The sequence below is a fragment of the Cherax quadricarinatus genome, unplaced genomic scaffold (genome assembly GCF_038502225.1).
Source record: "Cherax quadricarinatus isolate ZL_2023a unplaced genomic scaffold, ASM3850222v1 Contig273, whole genome shotgun sequence".
NCBI lineage: Eukaryota > Metazoa > Arthropoda > Malacostraca > Decapoda > Parastacidae > Cherax > Cherax quadricarinatus.
The window spans coordinates 1-25212 of NW_027195299.1; the positions used below are offsets into that span (position 1 = coordinate 1).

At 38.3% G+C, this 25212-nt stretch overlaps 1 protein-coding gene across 1 annotated transcript; it reads right to left on the bottom strand.

Annotated features, from left to right (window-relative positions):
• Window positions 1-4262: 4262 nt before the first annotated feature.
• Window positions 4263-24702, bottom strand: LOC138851294 (E3 ubiquitin-protein ligase TRIM23-like). Its single transcript, XM_070080281.1, has 5 exons — window positions 24211-24702; window positions 21313-21472; window positions 12139-12257; window positions 6374-6515; window positions 4263-4441 (listed from the first exon to the last, which is right to left on the bottom strand). The coding sequence occupies exons 1-5, from the start codon at window positions 24307-24309 to the stop codon at window positions 4278-4280; spliced, it is 684 nt and encodes a 227-aa protein (XP_069936382.1). The 5' UTR covers window positions 24310-24702; the 3' UTR covers window positions 4263-4277.
• Window positions 24703-25212: the final 510 nt, after the last annotated feature.

The following is a 25212-nucleotide window of genomic DNA, read 5'->3' on the forward strand; positions in this document are numbered from 1 at the left end:
AAAATTTATAAAGCTCTTGGCTGGGCAAAATGTTGTTGTCACTACAGCTGTAAGTTGCTGTCCGTGTCCATTTCTCATCAACTGGTATTCTGTGTCATTACTGTACCTGCCCAACATGTGTATGTGTGTGTATGTGTCAGTAAAATCTAGATTTACAGTCTGGCTACTGTAGAAGAGAAGAGATAGAGATAAGAAACACTGATTAATACACAGTACAAAGTGTAAGTACACAATGGAAATGAAATTATATTGATACAATGTAGTGTTCATCCAAACCATACCACGGACGGGGATAGAACCCGCAATCAGAGAGTCAAAACTCCAGACCGTCGTGTTAGCCACTGGGCCAGCAAGCCACAATAAGATTCATCCAACTAGGTATATTTCTACACCATAGGAAGGTTAGCATAGGCACCACTGTGACCACAAATGCTAGCATGGCCGTGACAAACTCTAGCTCCAGTCCCCTCAAAGCCGTCAACATGACTCACGAAATTGTAATGACACGATTGCAAACAAACCATACCACAGTGGTGCCCAGCTGGTGGCTAGCTGGCCCAGTGAGTAACTCGACAGTCTGGAGTTTTGAGACTCTCTGATTGAATTTTTATTCAAACCAAAAAATAGAAGATTTACTGTTATGCAATACTGAAATAATTGGATAAATAATATCACCACATTTGTGAATGTAAACCATACCACGGGCGGGATTTGAACCCGCGGTCAGAGTCTCAAAACTCCAGACCGTCGCCCGTGGTATGGTTTGTTTGCAATCGTGTCATTACGATTTCGTGAGTTCTTTGTGAATGTGTATTAGACCCACCAGCTGTCATGTATTAGACTTGTGAGGTCATTTGTTTACTCCTGAACATCAGCAAAAATTTAACATTTCTGCTACTTTGAACTCAGTTTCAAGCCATTTCCAGTATTAAAACCAATCAAAATCATCTCTATTTCTGTAGTACAGTGGACCCCCGGTTCGCGATATTAATCCGTTCCTGAGAGCTCATCGTAAACCAAAATTATCGGAAAGCGAATCAATTTTCCCCATAAGAAATAATGGAAATCAAATTAATCCGTGCAAGACACCCAAAAGTATGAAAAAAAAAACTTTTACCACATGAAATATTAAGTTTAATGCAACAGAATAATTACAATAACAATAGAATAATTGACACTTACCTTTAATGAAGATCTGGTGATGATTGATGAGATGGGAGGAGGGGAGAGTGTTGAACCTATTGTTTAGAAGGGGAATCCCCCTCCATTAGGACTTGAGGTAGCAAGTCCTTTTCCGGGGTTACTTCCCTTCTTTTAATGCCACTAGGACCAGCTTGAGAGTCACTGGATTTCTGTCACACAACATATCTGTTCATAGAGGCCTGTACCTCTTGTTCCTTTATGACTTTCCTAGAGTAGTTCACAACATTGTCAGTGTAATAGTCACCAGCACGGCTTGCAATAGCTGTGTTAGGGTGATTTTCATCCATAAAGGTTTGCAGTTCAACCCACTGTGCACACATTTCCTTAATTTTTGAAGTAGGCACAATGGATTCCACAACTGGCATAGGCTTCTCAGGGTTAGCCCCAAACCCTTCAAAATCTCTCTTATTAATTTCCATACTAATTCTCAACCTTTTTACCACAGGGTTGGCACTAGAAGCTTTCTTGGGGCCCATGGTGACTTATTTTGTAGAAACAAGCACCAAAAACAGTGATAATATGGATAATATGGAATGTACCGAATGTATCCTCAGTTGCGCGCACACTGGCTGGCTTGTAAACACTGGCACACACGGGGCAGTTCAGGCCACACGTGGACATGTCTTGTATGAATCGTATCGCATACCGGGTGTTGTAACGGAAACCGAGGCAAATTTTTTGCAATATAATGCATCGGATACCGGATTTATCAGATACCGATAACATCGTGAACCGGGGGTCCACTGTATATCTTCTATTCAATCAAATGAGACCAAGAAATTGCAAATACAACTATAAAAAACATGAAAACACTGCAAAGTCGCTGTTTTAATCGAAAATTATGGTCTCGGTTTTTTTCTCTCATTATGCACTGTGCTGCAGGACTTGTTTTATGTGGTGCACACATACCATATAGACGTATTCTCGCATATCTAGGCCCAAATTTACTGCTCACAGCTTATCAGAGTGAGCTGAGCTCATGGCGTAGATCTACGGTTTGGACCCTGAAAGGGTTAATTGTGACGAAACAAGCTCTTTTGGAAGAAAATGCCGAAGAGGACCTACATCACGCAGGAGGAAAAGGCACTCCCAGTACACAAGCCTATGAAAGACAGGCTAACTCTCTTGTTGGGTGGTAATGCTAGTGGGGATTTCAAAGTGAAGCAATTACTTATGTATCACTCTGAAAATCTCAGTGTGTTCAAGAAAAGCAGTGTTGTTAAGAGTAAATTGTGTGTGATGTGGAAGGCAAACAGTAGGGCATGGGTCACAAGGGAAATTTTCCTGGAATGGTTTAATGAAGTGTTTGGCCCCAGTGTGAAAAAATACCTCCTGGATAAGAAACTGCCACTCCAGTGCCTCCTGTTAATGGACAATGCTCCTGATCATCCTCCAGACTTGGAAGACCAATTGTCTAAGGAATTCAGTTTTGTAACAGTGAAGTTTTTGCCTCCTAACACCACTCCTCTCCTCCAGCCCAAGGACCACCAAATCATTGCAAACTTCAAAAAACTGTACACCAAAGCAATGTTTCAAAGGTGCTTTGATATAACCTCGGACTCTGAATTGACCTTAAGAGAATTCTGGAAGAATCACTTCAATATCTTCCACTGCATAGGCCTTATAGATAAGGCTTGGCAGAGAGTGACTTCCAGGATGATGAACTCTGCTTGGAGAAAACTGTGGCCAGATTGTGTCCAAAAGAAGGATTTTGAAAGGTTTGAGGTTGACCCTGTCGACTCTACACCCGTTGTGCAATCAACTGTGGCATTGGGGAATTCCTTGGGGTTGGATGTGAGTTTGGAGGATGTGGAAGAGTTGGAGGAGGACCACAATGAAGAGCTAACCACTGATGAGCTGCAAGAGCTTCATCTGCAACAGTAACAGATGACAGCTGAGGAAATTGCTTCAAAGGAAGAGGAAGAGAGATGGAAGAAGGTGCCTTCTTCAAAGATTAAGGAGATTTGTGCAGTGTGGACTAAAGTGCATTTCATTTGTGGAGCAACATCACCCTGAGAAAGCTGTTGAAATCCATGCTGGTGGCTTTTACAATGACAATGCCACGTCCCATTTTAGGCAAATATCTGTCCAGACCTATCTGGACAGATATTTTATGTGACAGAGGTCCAGTGATTCTCAAGCTGGTCCTAGTGGCAGTAAAAAACAAAAGAGGGAAGTGACCCCAGATAACGACTTGGTTCTTAGAGTCCTTATGGAAGAGGATTCCCCTTCCAAACAATAACCTATCTTCCCTCTCCCTTCCTCCCTGCCTTCCTTCCAGCAACAACAGCCTTCAAAAAAGGTAAGTGTCATGTTTAATGTTCATTCTTTTGTGCATGTAAATGTATATTTAAGGTAAAAAATTTTTTTTGTTAATACTTCTGGGTGTCTGGAACAGATTAATTCCATTTACATTATTTATGGGGAAAATGGTTTTGGTTTTGGCCGATGGCTCTGGAACGGATTAAACACGAAAACCAAGGATCCACTGTGCTTTTAACCCTTAAACGGTCCAAAGAGATTGACATTCAAATTCGTAGTGCTACAAAAGTAGATCTACTTGTTTTTACATATTTTCAAATATAACAAAAAAAAAATGTAGATAAAAGCTTTTTTTACACGTTTTCAAATGTAAAACAAAAAAGAAGATCTACATTTTTTTTACATACTTTCAGATGTTGAAAAAACGTATATATACGTTTGGACCATTTAAGGGTTAAATACAGTGGACCCCCGGGTTTACGATATTATTTCATTCCAGAAGTATGTTCAGGTGCCAGTACTGACTGAATTTGTTCCCATAAGGAATACTGTGAATTAGATTAGTCCATTTCGGACCCCCAAACATACACGTACAAACGCACTTACATAAATACACTTACATAATTGGTCGCATTGGGAGCTGATCGTAAAGCGGGGGTCCAATGTATTTATACAATAGTGTACTGTATATTGTAATAAACAGAATAGAAGAAATCAGCTCTAATATATATTATTTTGGTATGCATACTGGTCAGAGAGCCCGTCGTAAGTCTGAGCGTCGGTAAACGAGTATGTCACTGAGCGAGGAGAGGCTAACTCTTTCTCTTAAAGGAATACAGTACCTTATGTTTTGTATGCTTGTAATCTTTGCAGATGAAACACATTAATGGAGCTGACTGACAGCCTTCTTCTAAACACACAAATTCAACTGGATGAAAAGAATGGTCAGCACATCTTGGCTTCTCACGAGGTTTTTCTGAAAGGAAAAAAAGTATTGTATATGCACTGTACTTACCCTATGCCTTCTACCTTGCCTCTTCTTGCTAAGGTCTTTCCTCTTCGCTGTTCCTCAGATTTCTCTAAAATCCTACATCTGTCTTTCTCCTCCACCTTAGTTTTTTCCTCCCCTTTTATCAATGCAGGAGTAATTTTCAATGAAACCAAAACTTGTACAGTATAAACTGTCCTCTGCAACCTAACAAATAATAACAAGGGCTAGCATCATAAAATATCTTACAAAAGAAACATTTTGCATACTAAGATTCACTGATAAGGAATGACAATGAGCACAAGCATAGGTCAATGAATTCTCAAGATGAATCCAATCATGATGAAACTTGGATTCATAAAAAAAAAATGAGCCAAGGGCCACTAACCCACAGCCCTGAGTTCATGAAAGTCATTAATTAAATGTGTGGGGGCTCTCAAGATACATCAGACTTCAGCAATCAGGTTAATTTTGAATTAGGGATGATATATGATGATCAAGACAGTCAATAATGATGTTTATCATATTTTAGCTTATTCATTTACTGCTGATGTATACTATTGATATATATATTTTTAACACACTGGTCATCTCCTGCCAAGGTAGTGACAAAAAAAAAAAGAAATGCATTGAAATGCACAGAGAACTCAACTCAAATGACCCTGAACTGCAATATCCCCATCCCTCCATCAGAGTGCAAGCACTGCACTTCCTACCTACAGTCCCTTAGTTCAGCTAACCAGTTACCTTGAATTCTTTCATGTTACCTTGCTCACACTCCATTTTTTTTTTTTTTTCAACAAGTCGGCCGTCTCCCACTGAGGCAGGGTGACCCAAAAAAGAAAGAAAATCCCCAAAAAGAAAATACTTTCATCATCATTCAACACTTTCACCACACTCGCACATTATCACTGTTTTGCAGAGGTGCTCAGAATACAACAGTTTAGAAGCATACACATATAAAGATACACAACATATCCCTCCAAACTGCCAATATCCCAAACCCCTCCTTTAAAGTGCAGGCATTGTACTTCCCATTTCCAGGACTCAAGTCAGACTATATGAAAATAACCGGTTTCCCTGAATCCCTTCACTAAATATTACCCTGCTCGCACTCCAACAGATCATCAGGTCCCAAGTACCATTCATCTCCATTCACTCCTACCTAACACGCTTACGCACGCTTGCTGGAAGTCCAAGCCCCTTGCCCACAAAACCTCCTTTACCCCCTCTCTCCAACCCTTTCGAGGACGACCCCTACCCCGCCTTCCTTCCCCTATAGATTTATATGCTTTCCATGTCATTTTACTTTGATCCATTCTCTCTAAATGACCAAACCACCTCAGCAACCCCTCTTCTGCCCTCTGACTAATACTTTTATTAACTCCACACCTTTTCCTAATTTCCACACTCCATGAGCAAGTTAAATCCTAAACACTACTTGTTCAAAGCACTCACATTTACCTGTAGGATGCTCAAGCTCCTACTGCATAATTACAACTTAAAATTCACACCCTCCCTTGGTTGACCCCTGCCCCTCCTTCCTTCCACCTTGGATTTATACACAAAATTAAATACCGTACCTTCATTTGCATTTCGCTTTATACTATTCGAAGTGTCGCTTCTTTAAAAACTTTAATCTTAGTGTGGATCATATAAACAAAAAAGAAAGTAGGTAACACCTGCTTTAGGCCATGAGGAATTTATGACAGGCATAAATTTAATATTTAAAGAACTGGCCAAGTGCCTTTCAGGATGACTTTCACTCCAGTTGTTGTCATCCTTGTCAATAACGTGTGTTCTGCCAGTACATAATTAACAAACAAAAACCGAGCATACATACATATAAATTTGTTACAGCATATTATAAATATTATGTGATTTTAAATACAAAGCTTAAATGTTTAGGAACTTACTAACCAGATAATGGGATGCGTTTATGTTTGTGAAGAGTTTTGGTAGCATGGGTACGCTCAGAGCACTCGAGGCATAGGTGAGATGCACACACTGTACAGTAGAGGACTGCTAAGTGCTCTTCATCCTCATCACAAGATATACCGAGCTGTGTAAATATGAGGAATTTATGATGAATGGATTAAGGATTTATTAAATACGTATTAAAGAGGATTAGTGTTACACTGTGAACATTTACAGTTTCTTTAATCATTTCAAGGTTATACAAACAAGACGACGAATAAGACGTATGTGCAACACCTTGAGAGATGTTTCACCAACCAGAAGCTTTGTGAATCTAATACAGACATGAGAATGGAGGCTTTTATAATATAGCCAGTGGAAAAAGTGAAGCAATACAACAGTAAAAGACATGGTCACACATGGGTGGGGCCCACTAGTGGAAGTGGGTCAAGCCCATCTAGATTCTATAACTATTTAGAAATCAAATTGTAGAATCTTATTATCCACACCAATATTTCATAACATCGCTGTGTCAGACAAGTATCATTGGATCAAAGGTATACAATACTGACAGGATGATGAATAACCAATATCATTAAATCTTGGCTACAGAGAATACAAAATTCTACAACTCTATTGCTAAATCTCTGTCTCACCCAATGGGTCTAACATACTTTCCATTAGCAGGAACTGTCTACATGTGACCACATCTACTACTGCTGCATTGCTTAACATTATCCACTGGTACTGCATGACTTCGTTTGTATATAGCCTCTAGTGGGCGACTTTTCTCAATAAGGATACCCAGGTACTGCACATGTCTTAGTCATCCATATGATTAATCTTACTGGTGATGGCTGAAATACATGCTGTATTAAATTTCAGAAAATTTAAAGAATTCATCAACCTTGATCTTCATTCTTGAGTTTCAAGCAGATACTCTAAATTATCATACTATATTTCACTTATTGGCTATTTGGAGTGACATCAAAACTGTCATATCTGAGCACCTCTGCAAAGAAGCAATTATTTGTAAATGATGGTTAAAGTGTTTCTTTCTTTTTTGGGTCACCCTGCCTCAGTGGGAGACTGCTGACATGTTGAGAATAACAAATCACTTTTTATACTACTGTGCATAAAAGATACATGCAAGTTCATAAAAGATAAGAGGAAAAAAGCAGATTTTCATGGCACTATCAACAGGGAGAAGAGGCGACAATTTCAAATGGAGAAAAAATGGTATAAAAATGGCAGTAAAATAGCAGTTGGCATGGGATCTATACAGTACAGTAACTTTGTCTGAAATTAATCCTTAACTACACTTTCATGAAGAGAATAAAACCCTGTTAACTGTGTGGCTAATGCAGTCCTAGAAAATGGGTTAACAAAGTTAATATTCATTTGCTTTTGATGTTTTATATTGACTTTATATATCTGTAATCAACCCACAAAATCATCATCATTCAACAAACTGGCCATATCCCACCAAAGCAGGGTGGCCCAAAAAGAAAAACAATTTCTCTTTTTAACTTTAGTAATATATATACAGGACAAGGGGTTCCTAGCCTCTTGCTCCCGGCATTTTAGCTGCCTCCCACAACACGCATGTCTTCTGGAGGAAGAATTCTGTTCCACTTCTCCATGGAGATAAGAGGAAATAAACAAAGACAAGAACTAGTAAGAAAAATAGAAGAAAATCCAGAGGCGTATGTATATGTATGCTTGTACATGCATGTGTAGTGTGACCTAAGTGTAAGTAGAAGTAGCAAGACATACCTGAAGCCTTGCATGTTTATGAGATAGAAAAAGACACCAGCAATCCTACCATTGTGTAAAACAATTACAGGTTTCCATTTTACATTCACATGGCAGGACAGTAGTACCTCCATGCGCAGTTACTCTCTACCTCTCTACCTTGGCTGTTTTTAACGTAGATCTATGTTGACGTGCGTAACGCTCAAAACGTAGATTATGTTTTTTTTACATGCTTTCAAATGGAGAAAATAAAGGTAAGAGCACTACGCACGTGAATGTAGATCTACGATTGGACAGTTTAAGGGTTAATTATCTTTATTAAAATAAATAATGATATCCCTGCTTAGGATATTATATTATTCTGCATCATGTGTGTACAAAATGAGAGAATCAAGAATATTCTTATTTTCTTTTAAATATGACTAAAAGTAATACAGTGGACCCTCGGTTATCGGCCGTAATCCGTTCCAGAAGGCCGGCCTAAAACTGAAATAGCCGATAACCGAAATAAATATTCCCATAAGAAGTAATGTAAATACAATTAATCCGTTCCAGACACCCAAAAATATTCACAAAAAAATACATTTTTTAGATTAATTATAGTTTTACATACACAAAACAATGAGAACTAAATAAAATAAATACATGAACAATTAAATCAATATTACATGCCTTTACTGAAGACTGTTGTTGGCTCATGGAAGACAGGGAGGACGAGAGAGGGAGGAGAGTTTATTGTTTGGAAGGGGAATCCCCCTTCATAAGGACTTCAGGTATCAAAGCCCTATCTGGGGTTACTTCCCTTACTTTGTCATTTAATGCCACTAGGACCAGCTTGAGAGTCACTGGACCCCTGTCGCACAAAATATCTGTCAAGAGAGCTCTGTTTCTGGCGTCTCTAAGATTTCCCTGAAGTGGGACAAGGTTCTGTCACTGAACCTGTTGCAGATGTAGCTTGTTTCAGCTTGGTCAGGGTGAAATTTCTCAGCAAAATCTTGCACCCTAGTTCACACTGCACAAATCTCCTTAATCTCTGAAGAAGGCGCCCCTTCACTCCCTCTTCCTCCTCCTCTGAGGCAAGTTCCTGAGCTGTGGTCTTTTGCTGCTCCAGATGAAGCTCTTGCAGCTCTTCAGTGGTTAGCTCTTCTCTGTGGTCCTCCACCAACTCTTCCACATCCTCACCACTAACCTTCAACCCCATGGACTTGCCCAGAGATACAATGGATTCCACAACAGGCATAGGGTCCTCAGGGTCAGCCCAAACCTTTCAGAATCCCTCTCTTGGACACATTTTGGCCACAATTTTCTCCAAGCAGAGTTCAAAGTCCTGGAAGTCACTCCCTACCAAGCCTTACCTAAAAGGCTTATGAAATGGAGGATACTGAAGCGATTCCTCCAGAACTCTCTTAGGGTCAAATCTGTGTCCAAGGTCACTTCAAAGCATTTTTGAAACACTGCTTTGGTGTACAGTATTTTGAAGTTAGAAATTACCTGCTGGTCCATGGGTTGGATGAAAGGAGTGGTGTTAGGAGGCAAGAACTTCACTGGGACAAAACAGAATTCCACAGACAATAGGTCTACGAAGTTTGGAGGGTGAGCAGGAGCATTGTCCAGTACCAAGAGGCACCTGAGTGGCAACTTATGTTCCAGGAGGTATTTTTTCACACTCTGGCCAAACACATCAATCACCCACTCTTTGAAAATTTGCCTTGTGACCCATGCATTATTGTTAGCCCTTCATATCACACACAATTTACTCTTGAAAACATTGTGTTTCTTGAACACTGGGATTTTCAGAGTGATACACCAGTAAAGGCTTCATTTTGATATCCCCAGTAGCATTAGCACAGAACAAAAGAGTAAGCCTGTCTTTCATAGGCTTGTGTCCAGGTAGTGCCTTTTCTGCCTGCATAATACAGGCCCTCTTTGGCATTTTCTTCCAAAACAGGCCTTTTTCATCATAAGTGAAAGCTTGGGTGAGGAATCCTTTAGCCTCTACATACCCCTTGAAATCTTGCACTAATTTTTCAGCTGCACATTTATCAGAACTTGCAATGTCTCCATGCCTTACCACACCATCTGCCACTATGCTTCTTAAATCTTTCAAACTTGCCTTTGCTGGCCCTAAATTCACTAACAATAGCACTTGTTCCAGGCATTTTATTTTCAAGAACTGCATACAACTGCTTTGCCTTCTCACAAATCACTGACTCCACAACACTTTCTCCCGCTAATTGCTTTTCCCTGATCCACAACAATAACTTTTCCATATCTTCCATTATTGGTGACCTTTGTTTCATTATCACATTTACTCCTTTTGCAACATCAGCTTCCTTGATTTGTTCTTTCTTTGCCAGGATGGAAGTGATGGTAGATTTGTTTTTCCCATACATCCTGGCAAGTTCCAACACTCGCATACCACTCAAATTTTTCAATCACTTCTCTCTTAAATTCCATCATGTTTCTCATTTTTTTACCACAGGAACTTTACTAGGAACTTTCTTTGGGGCCATGCTTACTTATTTCGCAGTTGCACTTAATAAATAACAAAGAAAAACACTGATTTATAGCAAAATGTTTGGATAAAAGAGCAAAAGCTTCCTCACTGATCGATAAGCATCCAATACAGGCAATAAGCAAACTAACGGCCAATAACCAGAAGCTGAAAAACCGACCGATAAGCGAGTTGGCCAATAAGCGGAATGGCCAATAACCGAGGGTTCACTGTACCTTCAGCATAAAAGACTAAACATGTACAGCAGTAATTCACATTTGTAAAAAAACAGTTTATCACATAGCAACTATAAAAAAAAAAAAAAAAAAGACAAAATTAACTTTCAAAAATTACTGTAATTTTGCGAGTCCCCAGAGCTACATTTAATATTTTTTCCTCAAAATTAGATGTAAACGTGAAAAATAATGATACAGTGGAACCTCAAATTTCGAACTTAATCCATTCCAGGAGCTAGTTCTAAATTCGAAAAGTCTGAAATTCGAAGCATTATTTCCCATAAGAAATAATGGAAATACAATTAATCCGTTCCAGAAACCCAAAAATATTCACAAAAAAATACATTTTATAGAGATTAATTACAGTTTTACATACACACAACAAATGCTATAGTCTTTAATTATGTATAGTAATATAAAATAACATTTTTACTTACCTTTATTGAAGATTGGTGATGGCATTTGGAAGATAGGGAGGAGGAGAGAGGGAGTTGAGGTTATTGTTTGGAAGGAGAATTCCCCTCCATGAGGACTTCCGGTATCAAAGCCCTCTCTGAGGTTGCTTCCCTTCTCTGTATTTTAATGCCACTAGGACCAGCTTGAGAGTCATTGGACCCCAGTCTCACAAAATAACTGTCTACAGTCCTCTGTTTCTGCCTCACAAAATAACTGTCCACAGTCGTCTGTCTCACAAAATAACTGTCCACAATCGTCTGTCTCACAAAATAACTGTCCACAATCGTCTGTCTCACAAAATAACTCCACAGTCGTCTGTTTCTCTCTCACAAAATAACTGTCCACAGTCCTCTGTACATCCTGGCAAGCTCAACAAGTCTCACTCCAATCTCATACTTCTGTATTATTTCCTTCTTCACATCTATGGTGTTTCTCACTTGCTTTACCACAGGGGTACCGCTAACAAGTTTCTTTGGGCCCATGGCAGCTTATTTCACAGCCCCACAAACACTGAACACAATTAAATAATCGTAAAATGTGTGAATGAGATCGCAGGTTAGTGTTCACTCAAGCATAAACAAAGCTAGACTGCTCACGGCGCCTGCGCAGGGACGCGGACAGAGTGGGCCAGCGGACAGGTCCCGTACCCGGCGGTCCAAAAATAGGGGCGCGTTCGATAATAGGGGCACAGTTTGTCCGAAAAAATGGTCTTATTTTCGAAACGTTCGATATGTGATTCGTTCGATTTGAGAGGTTCCACTGTACAACATAATATATATCTAGTGTATATGAAAGAGCCTAGTAAACCAGTGACAATGAATGCCTACCTCTCGCTGCTTTACGAGTACTTCAGGCAGGAGCACAGCATCAGACCGGGATAAGGAAAGTCTCTCCAATAGTTCCAGAAGAGCAAAATTTTTCTTTAGGCCCCATACACCTGACACACCTTGAAGAGCAAGAAGACAGACTTTCTTTCACACGAGATACAATTAATAATTTCAGTCAAAAGAAGGTAATGAGAGAATATAGGCATAATTTATTATTAATTCGCCTATTAAACTTTTACAATTATAAATTTGAAAAATAATCACAATGAATTCTTTAAAACAGACAAAAATAGAATACAGTAATGCTGATACAGTAAAATTACACAGTTGTATTTAGATATGAAAGACAGGGTTAACCACAGAATTGATGAAGGAAAAAAGGCGAGTGGTGCATTGAGGTGTCTGCGAAGACAAAAAAAAAAAAAGTTATCCATGGAAGCAAAGAATGGAATGTACAAGAGTATGGTGGTACTAACACTCTTATATGGGTGTGAAGCATGGGTTGTGAATTCTGCAGCGAGAAGGGGGCTGGAAGCAGTGGAGATGTCATGTCTAAGGGCAATGTGTGGTGCAAATACAACTTCTCCTCACTTAATCCCTTAGCTGTCCAAACGTATATCTACGTTTTTACTGCTAACACTCGAAACATAGATCTACGTTTTATTTTTCCTGCCTCCAAATTTGGCACAATTGGCCTGAGATGCCTGGTCAGCATAGAATGGGTCCTAACACTCGGAGTGTGCAGTATTAAAAAAAATTTGAGACCACTTAGTACCTTGAGGGGGCACCAGCTAGAGCACAGCATGGCAAACACCAAGGATTCACTGATGTCATGTCATATTAACACTCCCCTTTTAAGAGGAAAGTGATGCTGACCCCGAGTTTAGTGGCCTTGAGGTGGATGTGGCCACAAGTATTCACGCAAATATAAAAAAACCTTGATAATAACCCATGTGCAACATTTGTGTAACACCCTTTCAGTTTTGGTACCATTAATAGTGTCATTCTGCTAGAATGTCCTATAACCTGTAACGTGTAATACGGGTTCGACAGGCTGGCTGGCTTGCTGGCGGTTGTCTCTATCTCTGTCTGTCTGTCTGTATCTATCTCTGTCTCTCTATCTCTTTCTGTCTCTATCTCTGTCTGTTTATCCATCTCACAGGTACACATATATAAATACAATTATAGTGTAAATTACCTAGAATAACCCCCAAAAAATCCTGACAAAGTGCTATACTGTGCTTGTAGATAATATAGTGCATAATAAGCATGACTGGCAATGGGCAAGTAATATGCATTTTCACTTGTTCAGGAATCAGATGTGATCATGTGTAATACCAGTTGATTCATGAGCAACTCTCTGAGACAAGAGAGACAAGCAGACAAAGACAGACACACACACACACACACACACACACACACACACAGGCAGACAGGTAGGCAGATAAGCAGACATAGCTAGATAGACATACAGACATGTTTGTGTGTAACAGTGAAAACAAATAAAGCCAGGGTTCCATGCAGCAGCACACAATAATCAAGTGTCACTCCACTGCTTAGTCTGTCAGCAGTTTAATAACATTTGTCTTAACACCATGCTCCAAAGAGTTTCATATATACTCCAGCGTGTCTAAAACATTGCAGGGTCCTAAAAATACTTCGTATGTATTCCTAGACAATAGTAAATGACCAGAGAAGGTGTAAATGTTCACCTGTCAGTGTGTTTGTGACAACTTGAGTACTATTTCAGTACCTAATATTAGTGTCAGAACAAAGATTGGCTATGAAATCACAAGAACTACTATAAATTGTAATTATCAGAACAAAAATTATACAAAATGTAAAAATGAGAAAAAAAGGCATATCAGCAACACTTCTGCAAGCGGCATGACTCCACGTTGCCATCAGGTGAGCATCCAGTGCCAACTTCACAGTATTATATGTATCTCGGTAACTACTGATCCTAAAAAAAAAAAAAAATTTTTTTTGTCTTATTGCACACAGAAAATTTCCCTCTTTAATTTAAAAAAAAAAAAAATGGAGCGCTGGGAGAGCGAATGTAGATCTACGTTTGGACATTTAAGGGGTTAACAACAGAGTTCTGCTCCTAAGATCACATTGGTAAACGAATTCATTGCTAAATGAGGAGCATACTATAATGGCAGTGGGTTTGTCTCAACCATTTTTTAATGTTTTAATATCACCTTTACACCATTTATAATATTTCTGGTATATTTTTAAATGCTTATACCAGGGCTACTTAACTATTAACAAATCCGAGTACAGGGTAGTGTACTCATCATTTTCTATGAACTTCATTTTCAGTCCTCATTATAAAAATTTACAAAATATGAAGATAAATAGTGGGAAAAAATAATTGTTACATTATATCGAACAAGTTTTGGATTTTTTTACTTAAACTGGTTTAGAGTTTTCAAACTGAAAAATTAACATACTCATTAACAGAATGTTATACAGGGTGGGCCAAAAGTAGGCTTACATTTGTTTCACTATTTGTTCATGTTTTCAATTTAATTTGTCCAAACCATTATTCCATATCCCTTATTTACATTTTGGAAATATTATTAAGCTTAGGTGCAAGAGTTAAGTGCATACCTACTAAGTGTAAGCCTACTTTTGGCCCACCCTGTAAAATAAAAATTACACTACAACAGGATCTGAAGTTTCATTTAAAAAAAAAATTCTGAATTTTAACATGGAAAGATCAACAACACTGGTGTAATCTGTGTGTGATTGTAGGTAAGTTGTCTTTGTATCATGTATGTGTGCCTGTGTCCTGTTTTTCTGTTATGCTAGTTTAGTGAGAGAAATGACACTTCTTGCTTTGTGTTATTCCTGAAATCTTGGTATTAATGGAGTAATAGCTAGTTGAAGACAGTGGTGGAGGTGTTCGCTGGTCATACAGGAGTGGAACTTGTTCTTCACAAAGTTCGTAGTTCAGAACCTGGAGTGCTAAATCTGTGAAGTGTGGGAAAATTCGCAGGGGATCCTTCCTTTGACCAAAATGTTTCTGGAGGGAGGGGGTAAAGGAGGTTTTGTGTGCGAGGGGCTTGGACTTCCAGCAGGCATGCGTGAGCGTGTTTGATAGGAGTGAATGGAGACAAATGGTTTTTAATACTTGACGTGCTGTTGGAGTGTGAGCAAAGTAACATTTATGAAGGGATTCAGGGAAACCGGCAGGCCGGACTTGAGTCCTGGAGATGGGAAGTACAGTGCCTGCACTCTGAAGGAGGGGTGTTAATGTTGCAGTTTAAAAACTGTAGTGTAAAGCACCCTTCTGGCAAGACAGTGATGGAGTGAATGATGGTGAAAGTTTTTCTTTTTCGGGCCACCCTGCCTTGGTGGGAATCGGCCAGTGTGATAATAAAAAAAATATAATAAATAATCACAGAATTCTTGTTTCAGCGTCACATTCTCTTGGAAGTCAATGAATTCCAGTTGAATTTTTGTAGCATCTACCCATTTGAAGGCTTGTTTTGCTTCAACTGAGAATTCTTTGATATTCACCACAAGATAGGTGTTTTGAACGAACACCAGCAACTGTTTTCCAAGAACAAAGTCATCAAATCGTAACTTGAAATTTTTGATCAGCTTCTAAATGAAACAAACATATTTAGTATCCGTTTTATCATTATGTTGCTCCAAAAGTTTGGGGAAATGTAAAAGTTGGCTCTGAACATTACTAGAGAAAAGTTCCAATTTGCTCTGGAAAGCTCAAGTAGAGATCATGTTGAAGACAGTGTGTTTTTTCCCTTGGAGTTAAATGTTAAGATCATTCAGATGCGACATGTCTGCCAAAAATCCAACACTTCACTTTCTTGTCAGCTTCCACAAAATCAGAAAATGTCTTTGCTTTCACAAAGCTTTGATCCTTGAGGAAAGTAACTCTTTCCCGATTGCCCAAAATCACTCCAAAACCCTTCCCTCACTCAACCATCTTACATTGTTGTGCACAAGCAAATCGTCATAGCATGAAACCATACCACGGGCGGGATTTGAACCCCCAGTCAGAGAGTCCCGAAACTCCAGACCGTCGCGTTAGCCACTGGACCAGTTAGTTTTGAGACTCTCTGACCGCAGGTTCAAATCCCGCCCGTGGTATGGTTTGTTTGCAATCGTGTCATTACGATTTCGTGAGTCATGTTGACGGCAATGAGGGGACTTGAGCTAGAGTTCGTCACGGTCACGCTAGCTGGAGATTCGTCTGTAAAAACTTGCATTTGTGGTCACAGTGGTGCCTATGCTAGCCTTCCTATGGTGTAGAAATATACCTAGTTGGACAAATCTTATTGTGGCTAGCTGGTCCAGTGGCTAACGCGATGGTCTGGAGTTTTGAGACTCTCTGAATGCGTGTTCAAATCCCGCCCGTGGTATGGTTTGTTTGCAATCGTGTCATTATGATTTCGTGAGTCACGTCATAGCATGCATCCAAGAAAATACCACTATTTAGCTATGCTAGAATACTGTATTCCATTCAGTGTATGCATTCCATTCAGATAGAATAATGCATTAATCCTGCTCTTGTGCACCACCTGATCCTGAACGTGGTAACTGTTATTTAACTAAGCTTTCACCTGAAGCCCGCAGTCCAACTACAACACTCAGAAGGTCTGGATTCACACCGCAGGCCACCAGTTAAGTAGCCCTGGTTTATACAGTAGTGTACTGTATATTGCAATAAAAAGAATAAAGAAAATCAACTCTAATACACATTATTTAGGTATGCATACTAGTCAGAGAGCCCGTCGTAAATCCGAGGCATCGGTAAACAAGTGCGTCGCTAAATGAGGAGAGGCTGTATTGTGCAGAGAATTCATTGTGTGGAAATTAGGAGGTGTGGAGTTACAAAAAGTATTATTCGGAGGGCTGAAGAGGTGGTTTGGTCATTTAGAGAGGATGGATCAAAACAGAACAACTTGGAGTGTGTATAAATCTGCAGTAAAGGGGAGGAGGAGTAGGGGTCATCCTAGGAAACATGAAAGGAGTGGATCAGAGGCTTTGTGTACAAGGGGCCTGGTCATGCAGCAGGCATGTGTTAGTGTGTTAGATAGGAGTGAATGGAGATGAATGGTTTTTGGGACCTGACAAGCTGTTGGAGTATGAGAAGGGTAATATTTTGTTTAGGGATTCAGGAAAACTAGTTAGCCAGACTTGAAACCTGGAGGTGGGAAGTACAATGCCTGCACTTTTAAGGAGGAGTTTGGGATATTGGCTGTTTGGAGCGACATCTAAACTGTCACATCTGGGCACCTCTGCAATGACAATGATTGTATGTAAATGTTAAGTGTTGAATGATGGAAAAGTGTCATTTCATTTTTGGGTAACCCTGCTTTGGTGGGAGATGGCTGGCATGTTGAAAAAAAAAAATGAACACTAATGCAATGGATATTCCCTGCTGTCTCTTGAAAACATTATGAAGTTTATTTATTTATTTATTTAATAAAGCCACTTGTATGCATAGCATTACGGGCAGGCTTAAAATTAACTTAAGATTAACTAAGCAATGACGTAATCAGTGATAAAACATTGTAAACAGATAACAATAAAGCACAAATGAGTATTACAAAGACAGGTCATATGGTTGCATACATTGCTGTACATTCAGTAGAATGGAGTATTCTGTTAATTAGTGTATTTAAAAAATAACAGTTAGATTCGGTCTTAGGTTTACATTTATGTGATATAATTGTCAGAAACATTTAAGTTATACAATTTATAAGGTTCAGTTATTCAGTATTTATTTGGTTTTGGGCGAGTAAGTGATCTTTGAGAAGAGACTTGAATTTATAAACAGGTAGTGTTTCTTTTATATTTACAGGTAATGAATTCCAGATTTTAGGGCTTTTAATGTGCATTGAGTTTTTGCATAGCGTGAGATGGACACGAGGAACATCAAAGAGTGATCTGTGCCTTGTGTTATGGTCATGTGTTCTGTTGAGGTTGGCAAGGAGATGTTTGAGGGGAGGGTTAATATCAGAGTTAAGTGTTCTATGTATGTAATAGGTGCAGTAATAAGTATGGATGTTTTGTATGGTGAGTAGGTTTAGTGTTTTGAATATTGGTGGAGTGTGCTGCCTGTAGTGGGAATTTATCATCATTCTGACTGCAGCCTTTTGTTGGGTAATTAGTGGTCTGAGATGGTTAATTGTTGTTGAGCCCCATGCACAAATTCCATAGGCAAGATAGGGGTAAATAAGAGTGGTATTGGGCCAGGAGGGCTGACTGTGGAACATAGTACCGTATCTTCGATAGTATGCCTATGGTCTTGGGAAATTTTCTTAGAAATTTGTTGTATATGTGTATGAAATTTGAGTCTATTATCAAGGTGGATTCCTAAGAATTTTCCCTCTGTTAGCTTTGTGATAGGTGATCCGTTTATCATTATGTTAAGAGGGACATCTGTAGCTCTGTTACCAAACTGAATGAAGTAGGTTTTGTCAATGTTCAGTTTAAGTTTGTTAGTCCTCATCCAGGTAGATATTTTCTGTAATTCGGTATTTACAGTATTGGCTAGCATGATTGGGCTCAGATGAGAGAAGACATATGTAGTGTCACCTGCAAATAGTGTGGGTTTGAGTAATTGCGAAGCATTTGGTAGGTCATTTATGTATAGGAGAAAGAAGAGGGCCAAGGACACTTCCCTGTGGGACACCAACTGCAATTGGTTGTGCGGAAGAGTTTGCCCCATTTGTATACACATATTGGCTTCTGTTGCTGAGGTATGACTTGAGGTAGTTGAGGGAGTGCCCTCTTATACCATAGTGTGACAATTTTATGTGGAGCAAGTCGTGGTCAACTGTATCAAAAGCTTTACGCAAGCCAATGAAGATCCCCAGTGGGACTTCTTTTTTCTCTATTGCAGTGTATATATGTTCTAGCATGTGTATAATAGCATCATTAGTATTTTTATTAGGCCTTAATCCAAATTGGCAGGGGTTGAGTATGTTTTGGGAGATGAGGTAGGAATAGATTCGCTTATGAATTAATTTTTTGAAGATTTTTGAGAGACGGTGTAAGTTGGATATTGGCCTATAGTTATTCAACTCTGTTTGGTCTCCTCCTTTATGGATCGGGGTGACCCTTGCTATTTTGAGAACTGTAGGGAAGGTAGAGGATTCAATGGATTTGTTAAAGAGTGTAGCAATGATTGGTGATAGCACTTGTGACACTTTTTTGTAAAGGGTGGTAAGGTATTTAAATCTCCTGCCTTGTTTTTTAGTGTGTTGATAATAAGGGAGACTTCGTATGGATTAGTAGGAGCTAGGAACAGTGCGTTCGGGTAGTTGCCATTGAGGTAGTCATTTGGTGGGGTATCTGAGCTTGGAATTTTATTGACAAGGTTTTGTCCTATAGTGGAGAAGAAATCATTAAGTCTGTTTGCTGTTTCTGTTGGTGGGAGTTGGGGTTCATCTGATTTTGCTAATTTTATTTCGCTATTTCGTGATATCTTTTTTGTTCCTAGAATTTCTGATAGGGTTTTCTAGGTCTTTTTTATATCACCTCGTAAGTTGGATAATCTGTTCTCATAATACAATTTTTTTGCCCTTCTTATCAGGCTGATTAAGATTGACGAGTAACGTTTTGTTTGGTCTCTGGTTATGTGGCCCATTCTGTACTGTTTTTCATATAGGTGTTTTGTATTTATGGATTTGAGAATGCTGGGTGTTAGCCAGGGACTGTTCAGTCTCTTAGCTGTCATCTGTTTAGTTTTTTAGGGCAGTGCTTGTTATAGAGGTATTGGGTCCTTTTTAGAAAATTATTAATGCATTCGTCAATATCTGTATAGATTTCTAGCTCAGTGTGCCAGTCAATGTTTGTTACCGCTGTTGTGAAGTTATTAATGGCTGCCTCACTGATTTCATCATTGCTTAGTTAATCTTAAGTTAATTTTAAGCCAGCCCGTAATGCTATGCATAGTATAAGTGGCTTTGGCATACTGCTCTTATCTGTATTTTTTTGTACCTCTGTATGTGTGCTCAAATTGGAAATAAATAAATAAATAAATAAATAAATAAATAAAGTCTGAAGGTGACTTTAGTAGTGTCTTGGGGAAATTTACCAAGAGTTGTTATGAGGAAAGTAGGGTAGTGGTCTGTGGTATTATCTGTGATTATGCCTGATTTTAAAGGGGATATGGTGTTGGTCCAGATGTGGTCAAGTAGGGAAACACTAGTCTCTGTAACTCTTGTAGGTTTTGTTACTGTTGATAGCAACATGCAGTTACTCATTTTGTTTGTGAATTCAGTAACGTGTGGGTCCTGGTCTTGTAGGAGATTTATATTGAAGTCATCTGAGAGTAGTAAGTGATCTTTGTTCATGCGTGCATCAGTTATCATACTTCCTAGGTTTTGACTAAATTGGCTAATGTTTGACTGTGGAACTCTGTAGATGTTTATCAATGTGACAGGTTTTTGTAGGTATTTGGATTTGAATTTAGCTATTATATATTCCCCATGTTCATCCCTTGTGCAAGTATTAGTGATACATTCTAGTTGGTCTGAGTAGTATATAGCTGTGCCACCCCCTTGTTGGTCTGGCCTACAGTTGTGTATGGCTGTGTAACCAGGAATGGCATAGGCATCTGTAGTATCAGGCTTTAGCCAGGTTTCATTTAGTGTAATGATGGACATATTGGCATGCAAGGAATTTAGTAATGTTATGAGGTTATCGTAATGCTTGCTTAAAGATCTGATATTGTAGTTAAAGACAGTTATGTTGTTGTTGGCTCTGAGGAGTGCCTTTGATTGTTCTGCTGTGTAGGAATTACAGTAACTGATTCATTTAAGTCATTAAATAAGAGGTTGGTATCAGGATCAATGCTTGTAATCATAAGATTTGTAGTGAATCTATAGTTAGAATTAAGTATAAAACAAAGTAAATATTCTAAAGCTAAAAAATAGCACCTGAATTATTTAACAAATGTAAAAATAACGAGCTAAGGTAGTTTTTTAAAGCTAAAATAAAGGAGACAATATAAAAGGCACTAAAATAATTTGTTGTGAACAAATAGAGTGATGATCAAATAATGGAGCTTGGGAATATGATAGTAGGTAGTACTTTAAAGGTAATTCTTTAAAGTTAGAATTAGGGAAAACAATATAAAAGGGACTAATATAAGTTGTGGTTAATTCATATTTAGTGTACAGTACATACCTATTGGAGTGGGTTGCCTATCAAATGGGCAATGAATATTGTTGTCATGTGTAGGTAGCCGAAGAAGGCAGGCATGGCATAGTGTGTGGCCACAAAACAAAAGGCGGGGCACTTTATCTCCTCCCAGACTAAACCCATCCTCACACACTCGGCATTCTAACTGTTAAAAGGAAAAAAATGCCGTACATGACAAATACCAAAAATTTTACATTAGTTTAAATTCACATTGCAGCTAATAATTACAAACTTTGTCAAAAAACTAACATAGTAATTAAGTAGCAGTTTACTGCTGACTTCAATTTTAGCTCTGATACAACATTAGGAACTCAAATGGTACACTGTATTCCAACAGTTCACAAGTATACCGAGACACCACACTGTACTAATATAAGACCAAGATTCTAACACAAGAAAGCTTACTGATAATGACAAGAAATCTGTTTTATTTTAAACAATTATTTCCTGTGTGTTTTAAAAATACACAAAATCAAAGAAAATAATCAGAACACCTGAGGCAAGTAAATTATGCAAGACGAGTCATTAGAATCATGGTTCACAAAAAAGTGGACACCTTACAGCCAGCAAGTTTATTTAGGCATGGATGTACATAGTACAAATATCATACACTGTAGGTGTCCCGTAGCTCAATCATTAGCACACGCAGCTCACACACTGAGGTCTGGAGTTCAAATCTCTAGTATGGCTAGAAAACATTAGGGATGTGTTTCCGTAAGTTTCTTACTGTCCCTGTTCACTCATCAGTATAAAATGGGTACCTGGGTGTTAGTCGACTGGTGTGGGTCACATCCTGGGATAAAACTGCCCTAATTTGCCTGAAATGCTCAGCATAACAAGAGGCTTTTTATATATAGTAGTACATATATCGTTGATGTCAGCTAGGCCTGTATACCTTGTACATGTACTTAAAAGATGTTTATTTTGACAAATTACATAGTTGTATAGAGGAATATAATAGTTGGGTGTACATGCCAAAAGCCCCTTTATATGCAGAGCATTTTGGGCAAACTTAAAATTAACTTAAGATTAGTAAGGCAATAATACATAGTTCATATGGTCATTAGACGAGTTACAGTAACTACAGGAGAATTGCATATTCTATCAGGTAATGTTACACAGTTTTCATAAAGATTACAGTATTACAATATAACAATTTAAAACAATTTACAGTATGATGTATTACAGTTTAGTACTATTTAAAGCAATGATATTTGGTATTACAATGGAACAGTTTACATTATGATTACTGTATTACAATCTACTACTATTTAAAACGATGAAAAATTAGACATCCAAATTTCGAAGTAGTAAGTTGAGCATTCATCAGCAAAATATGAGTAGCTTTTGAGAAACTGGTAGTGATTAGGTACAGTTTAAGTTTAGGTGATGAGGTGATTTTTTATTAGGGTCTTAAAATGATTTGCAGACAGAGGTCCTTCAGTGTGTTTTGGCAACGAATTCCAGATATTCGGGCCTCTTATGTGCATAGCATTTTTGCATAGGGAGAGATGAACATGAGGGATATCAAAGAGTGATCTGTGTCTCATATTATGGTTGTGTGTTCTGTTATAGTTATCAAGGAAGATTCTGAAAGGTTTACATTAGAGTATAGTGTTCTGTGTATGTAGTAGGCACAATAATAAGTGTGGATGTTTTGTATATTTATAAAGTTAAGACTCTTGAAAAGAGGTGGAGTGCGTTGTTTAATGCAGGAGTTAGTAATCAATCGCACTGTGGCTTTTTGCTGGGTTGCTTAGTTAATCTTAAGTTAATTTTAAGCCTGCCCATAATGCTCTGCATACAAGGGGGCTTTGGCATGTTACACTGAACCACTGTATTTCTTTGTACTTCTATGTATCATGTTCAAATAAATAAATAAATAAAATAAATATTAAAGGCTTAAAGTGATTTGTTGTGGTTGAGCCCCACTCACAAATACCATAGGTGAGGTAAGGGTAAATGAGAGTGATACAAAGCTAAAAGAGCTGATTGGGGTACATAGTACTGTATCTTTGAAATAAAGATGAATATTATTATTAATTATTATTATTATTATTATTATTACTGCAATATAATCACAAACAGATCTTAATGCAGAACAAGCCATGTAGGGATGGAAATCTTTAGTTCAAGATCTTTCACACATTGTGTGCATCATCAGGAGCTATGCAGTGTTGCAGGATTAGCAACAGATAGTAGATGGCCTGTAGCTCAGGGACAATTTAGCTCACATCTATAAGAATGCACATGGAAAACTTTTTGCCAGCAGGAAAATATAAAATTTCTGACTAATCACTGACTTGGTAGCCATTCGTGAAATCACCAGCATTCATCACATTATGTGGCTTGAATAATATGTCGTAATTAAAAACAAATAAAAAACTTTGTCCATGTCTGCAGATTCACCTGCCAGGGGGAAAAAAATAGCTTTTACTTTTCTGGGTTGTCCTAGGTAACTTACACTTGTTAAACTATATATTATGAACTATAAAAAATAACTTTATATACATTATATATACATATTTCGAACATACCTAAAACATAACAATATTGTTGCTAATATATAGTGAAACTCCACCACATCTCCAAGAGGGAAGAAACATTTACAGTTACACTAAATACAATTGTAACACAATCACATTATATATGGTAATTGTATTTATGTGTACCTGGACCTGCAAACACAGTACATGATTAGGTAATTTAACGATCAATATGACTGTATGATCAACATGGTGACTAATACCTCAGATTTAACATACACAATGATCACAAACACATAAATACCTACATAATTATACAACTACACCGGAGATACACAAGACAAAATGTAATTTCTGGTCAGAACGGGAGATCCTGTAAAGGTTCAAATGTACTTACATTATTGCCGTACTTGTTAGCAGCAGTCTGAGGTGTGTTGAAGGTGTGGAAGGACTGTGACCTGGACAAAGAAGCTGACATTAAAGCTTCATCAGCCATTATGTAGCTGCAGTAACCTACGCGCACACACACCTCTACCAAGGTATCATCTCCCACTTACTGCTCTACTCACTTTAAAATTTGGGAAGTAATTGATTTACGAGCAGATATATATAAGTAAAATGATCATACATAGTGGGAGTTACCTAGGATAACCCAATGAAGTCAAAGTGACTTATTTCCACTGAGGGTCCTTGAAAAAATGTGGAACCCTTCACTATTTTGTGACACGCAGTTTAATTGTTGTACTAATTAATTTATTTCCTCGATTTATATTAAAATGAATAACTCAGGAGGCGCAGGTTTTACGAGTACTTGTACGACACCAAATAAAAAAATACAAAGACTCTAGGTCTCTCAAGGGAGGTTCCTTGACGCTATTGAGAGGCTCTTGATCTAGGGAATTGGATCTGTGTTCCGGTTCCCTGAATTAAGACTGAATTCAATTCAAATTCAAATTCAAAGTTTATTCTCTATAAGGATTACAATGTTGATTTTACAGAAATTTGGTTATTGTGTGGTTTACATGTAGTAAAATTGTGATTACAGAGTGTACCACTAGAACGCTTAGCATGGCTAGGCATTTCGGGCAGACTTAGTTTTATTCTTAATTGTAAAATATTACAAATTATGAGGTAAGTTGGTATTATGGCTAAGTGACTAAATACTAGTTTGTGAGTTTAGCAATGTGAATGCTTTTGTTTTGGCACTGTACATAGTTTCAGTATTGGAGTATCACAGGATTCATTATTTTAAGATTGAGATTAATATTTCTGTTTATGGTCAAATGAGTCAGTGTAAGTGTGAACCACCAGATGGTATTCGTGTAGTTAGTTGACGGGGTGTATCAGGGAGATAAGATGTTTTCTGATGGTAGTTTTGAAGGTGATGAATGTGTCTGCA

Bases quoted from the DNA above. Each gene is read 5' to 3' on its own strand.
- LOC138851294 (XM_070080281.1), bottom strand. From the start codon at position 24,309: ATGGCTGATGAAGCTTTAATGTCAGCTTCTTTGTCCAGGTCACAGTCC. The intron at 12,258-21,312 runs GTATGTACTGTA...TTGCTCTTCAAG, and splicing joins TAGGCAACCCACTCCAATAG to GTGTGTCAGGTGTATGGGGC. The intron at 4,442-6,373 runs GTTAGTAAGTTC...TTTTCCTTTCAG, and splicing joins TAAACGCATCCCATTATCTG to AAAAACCTCGTGAGAAGCCA.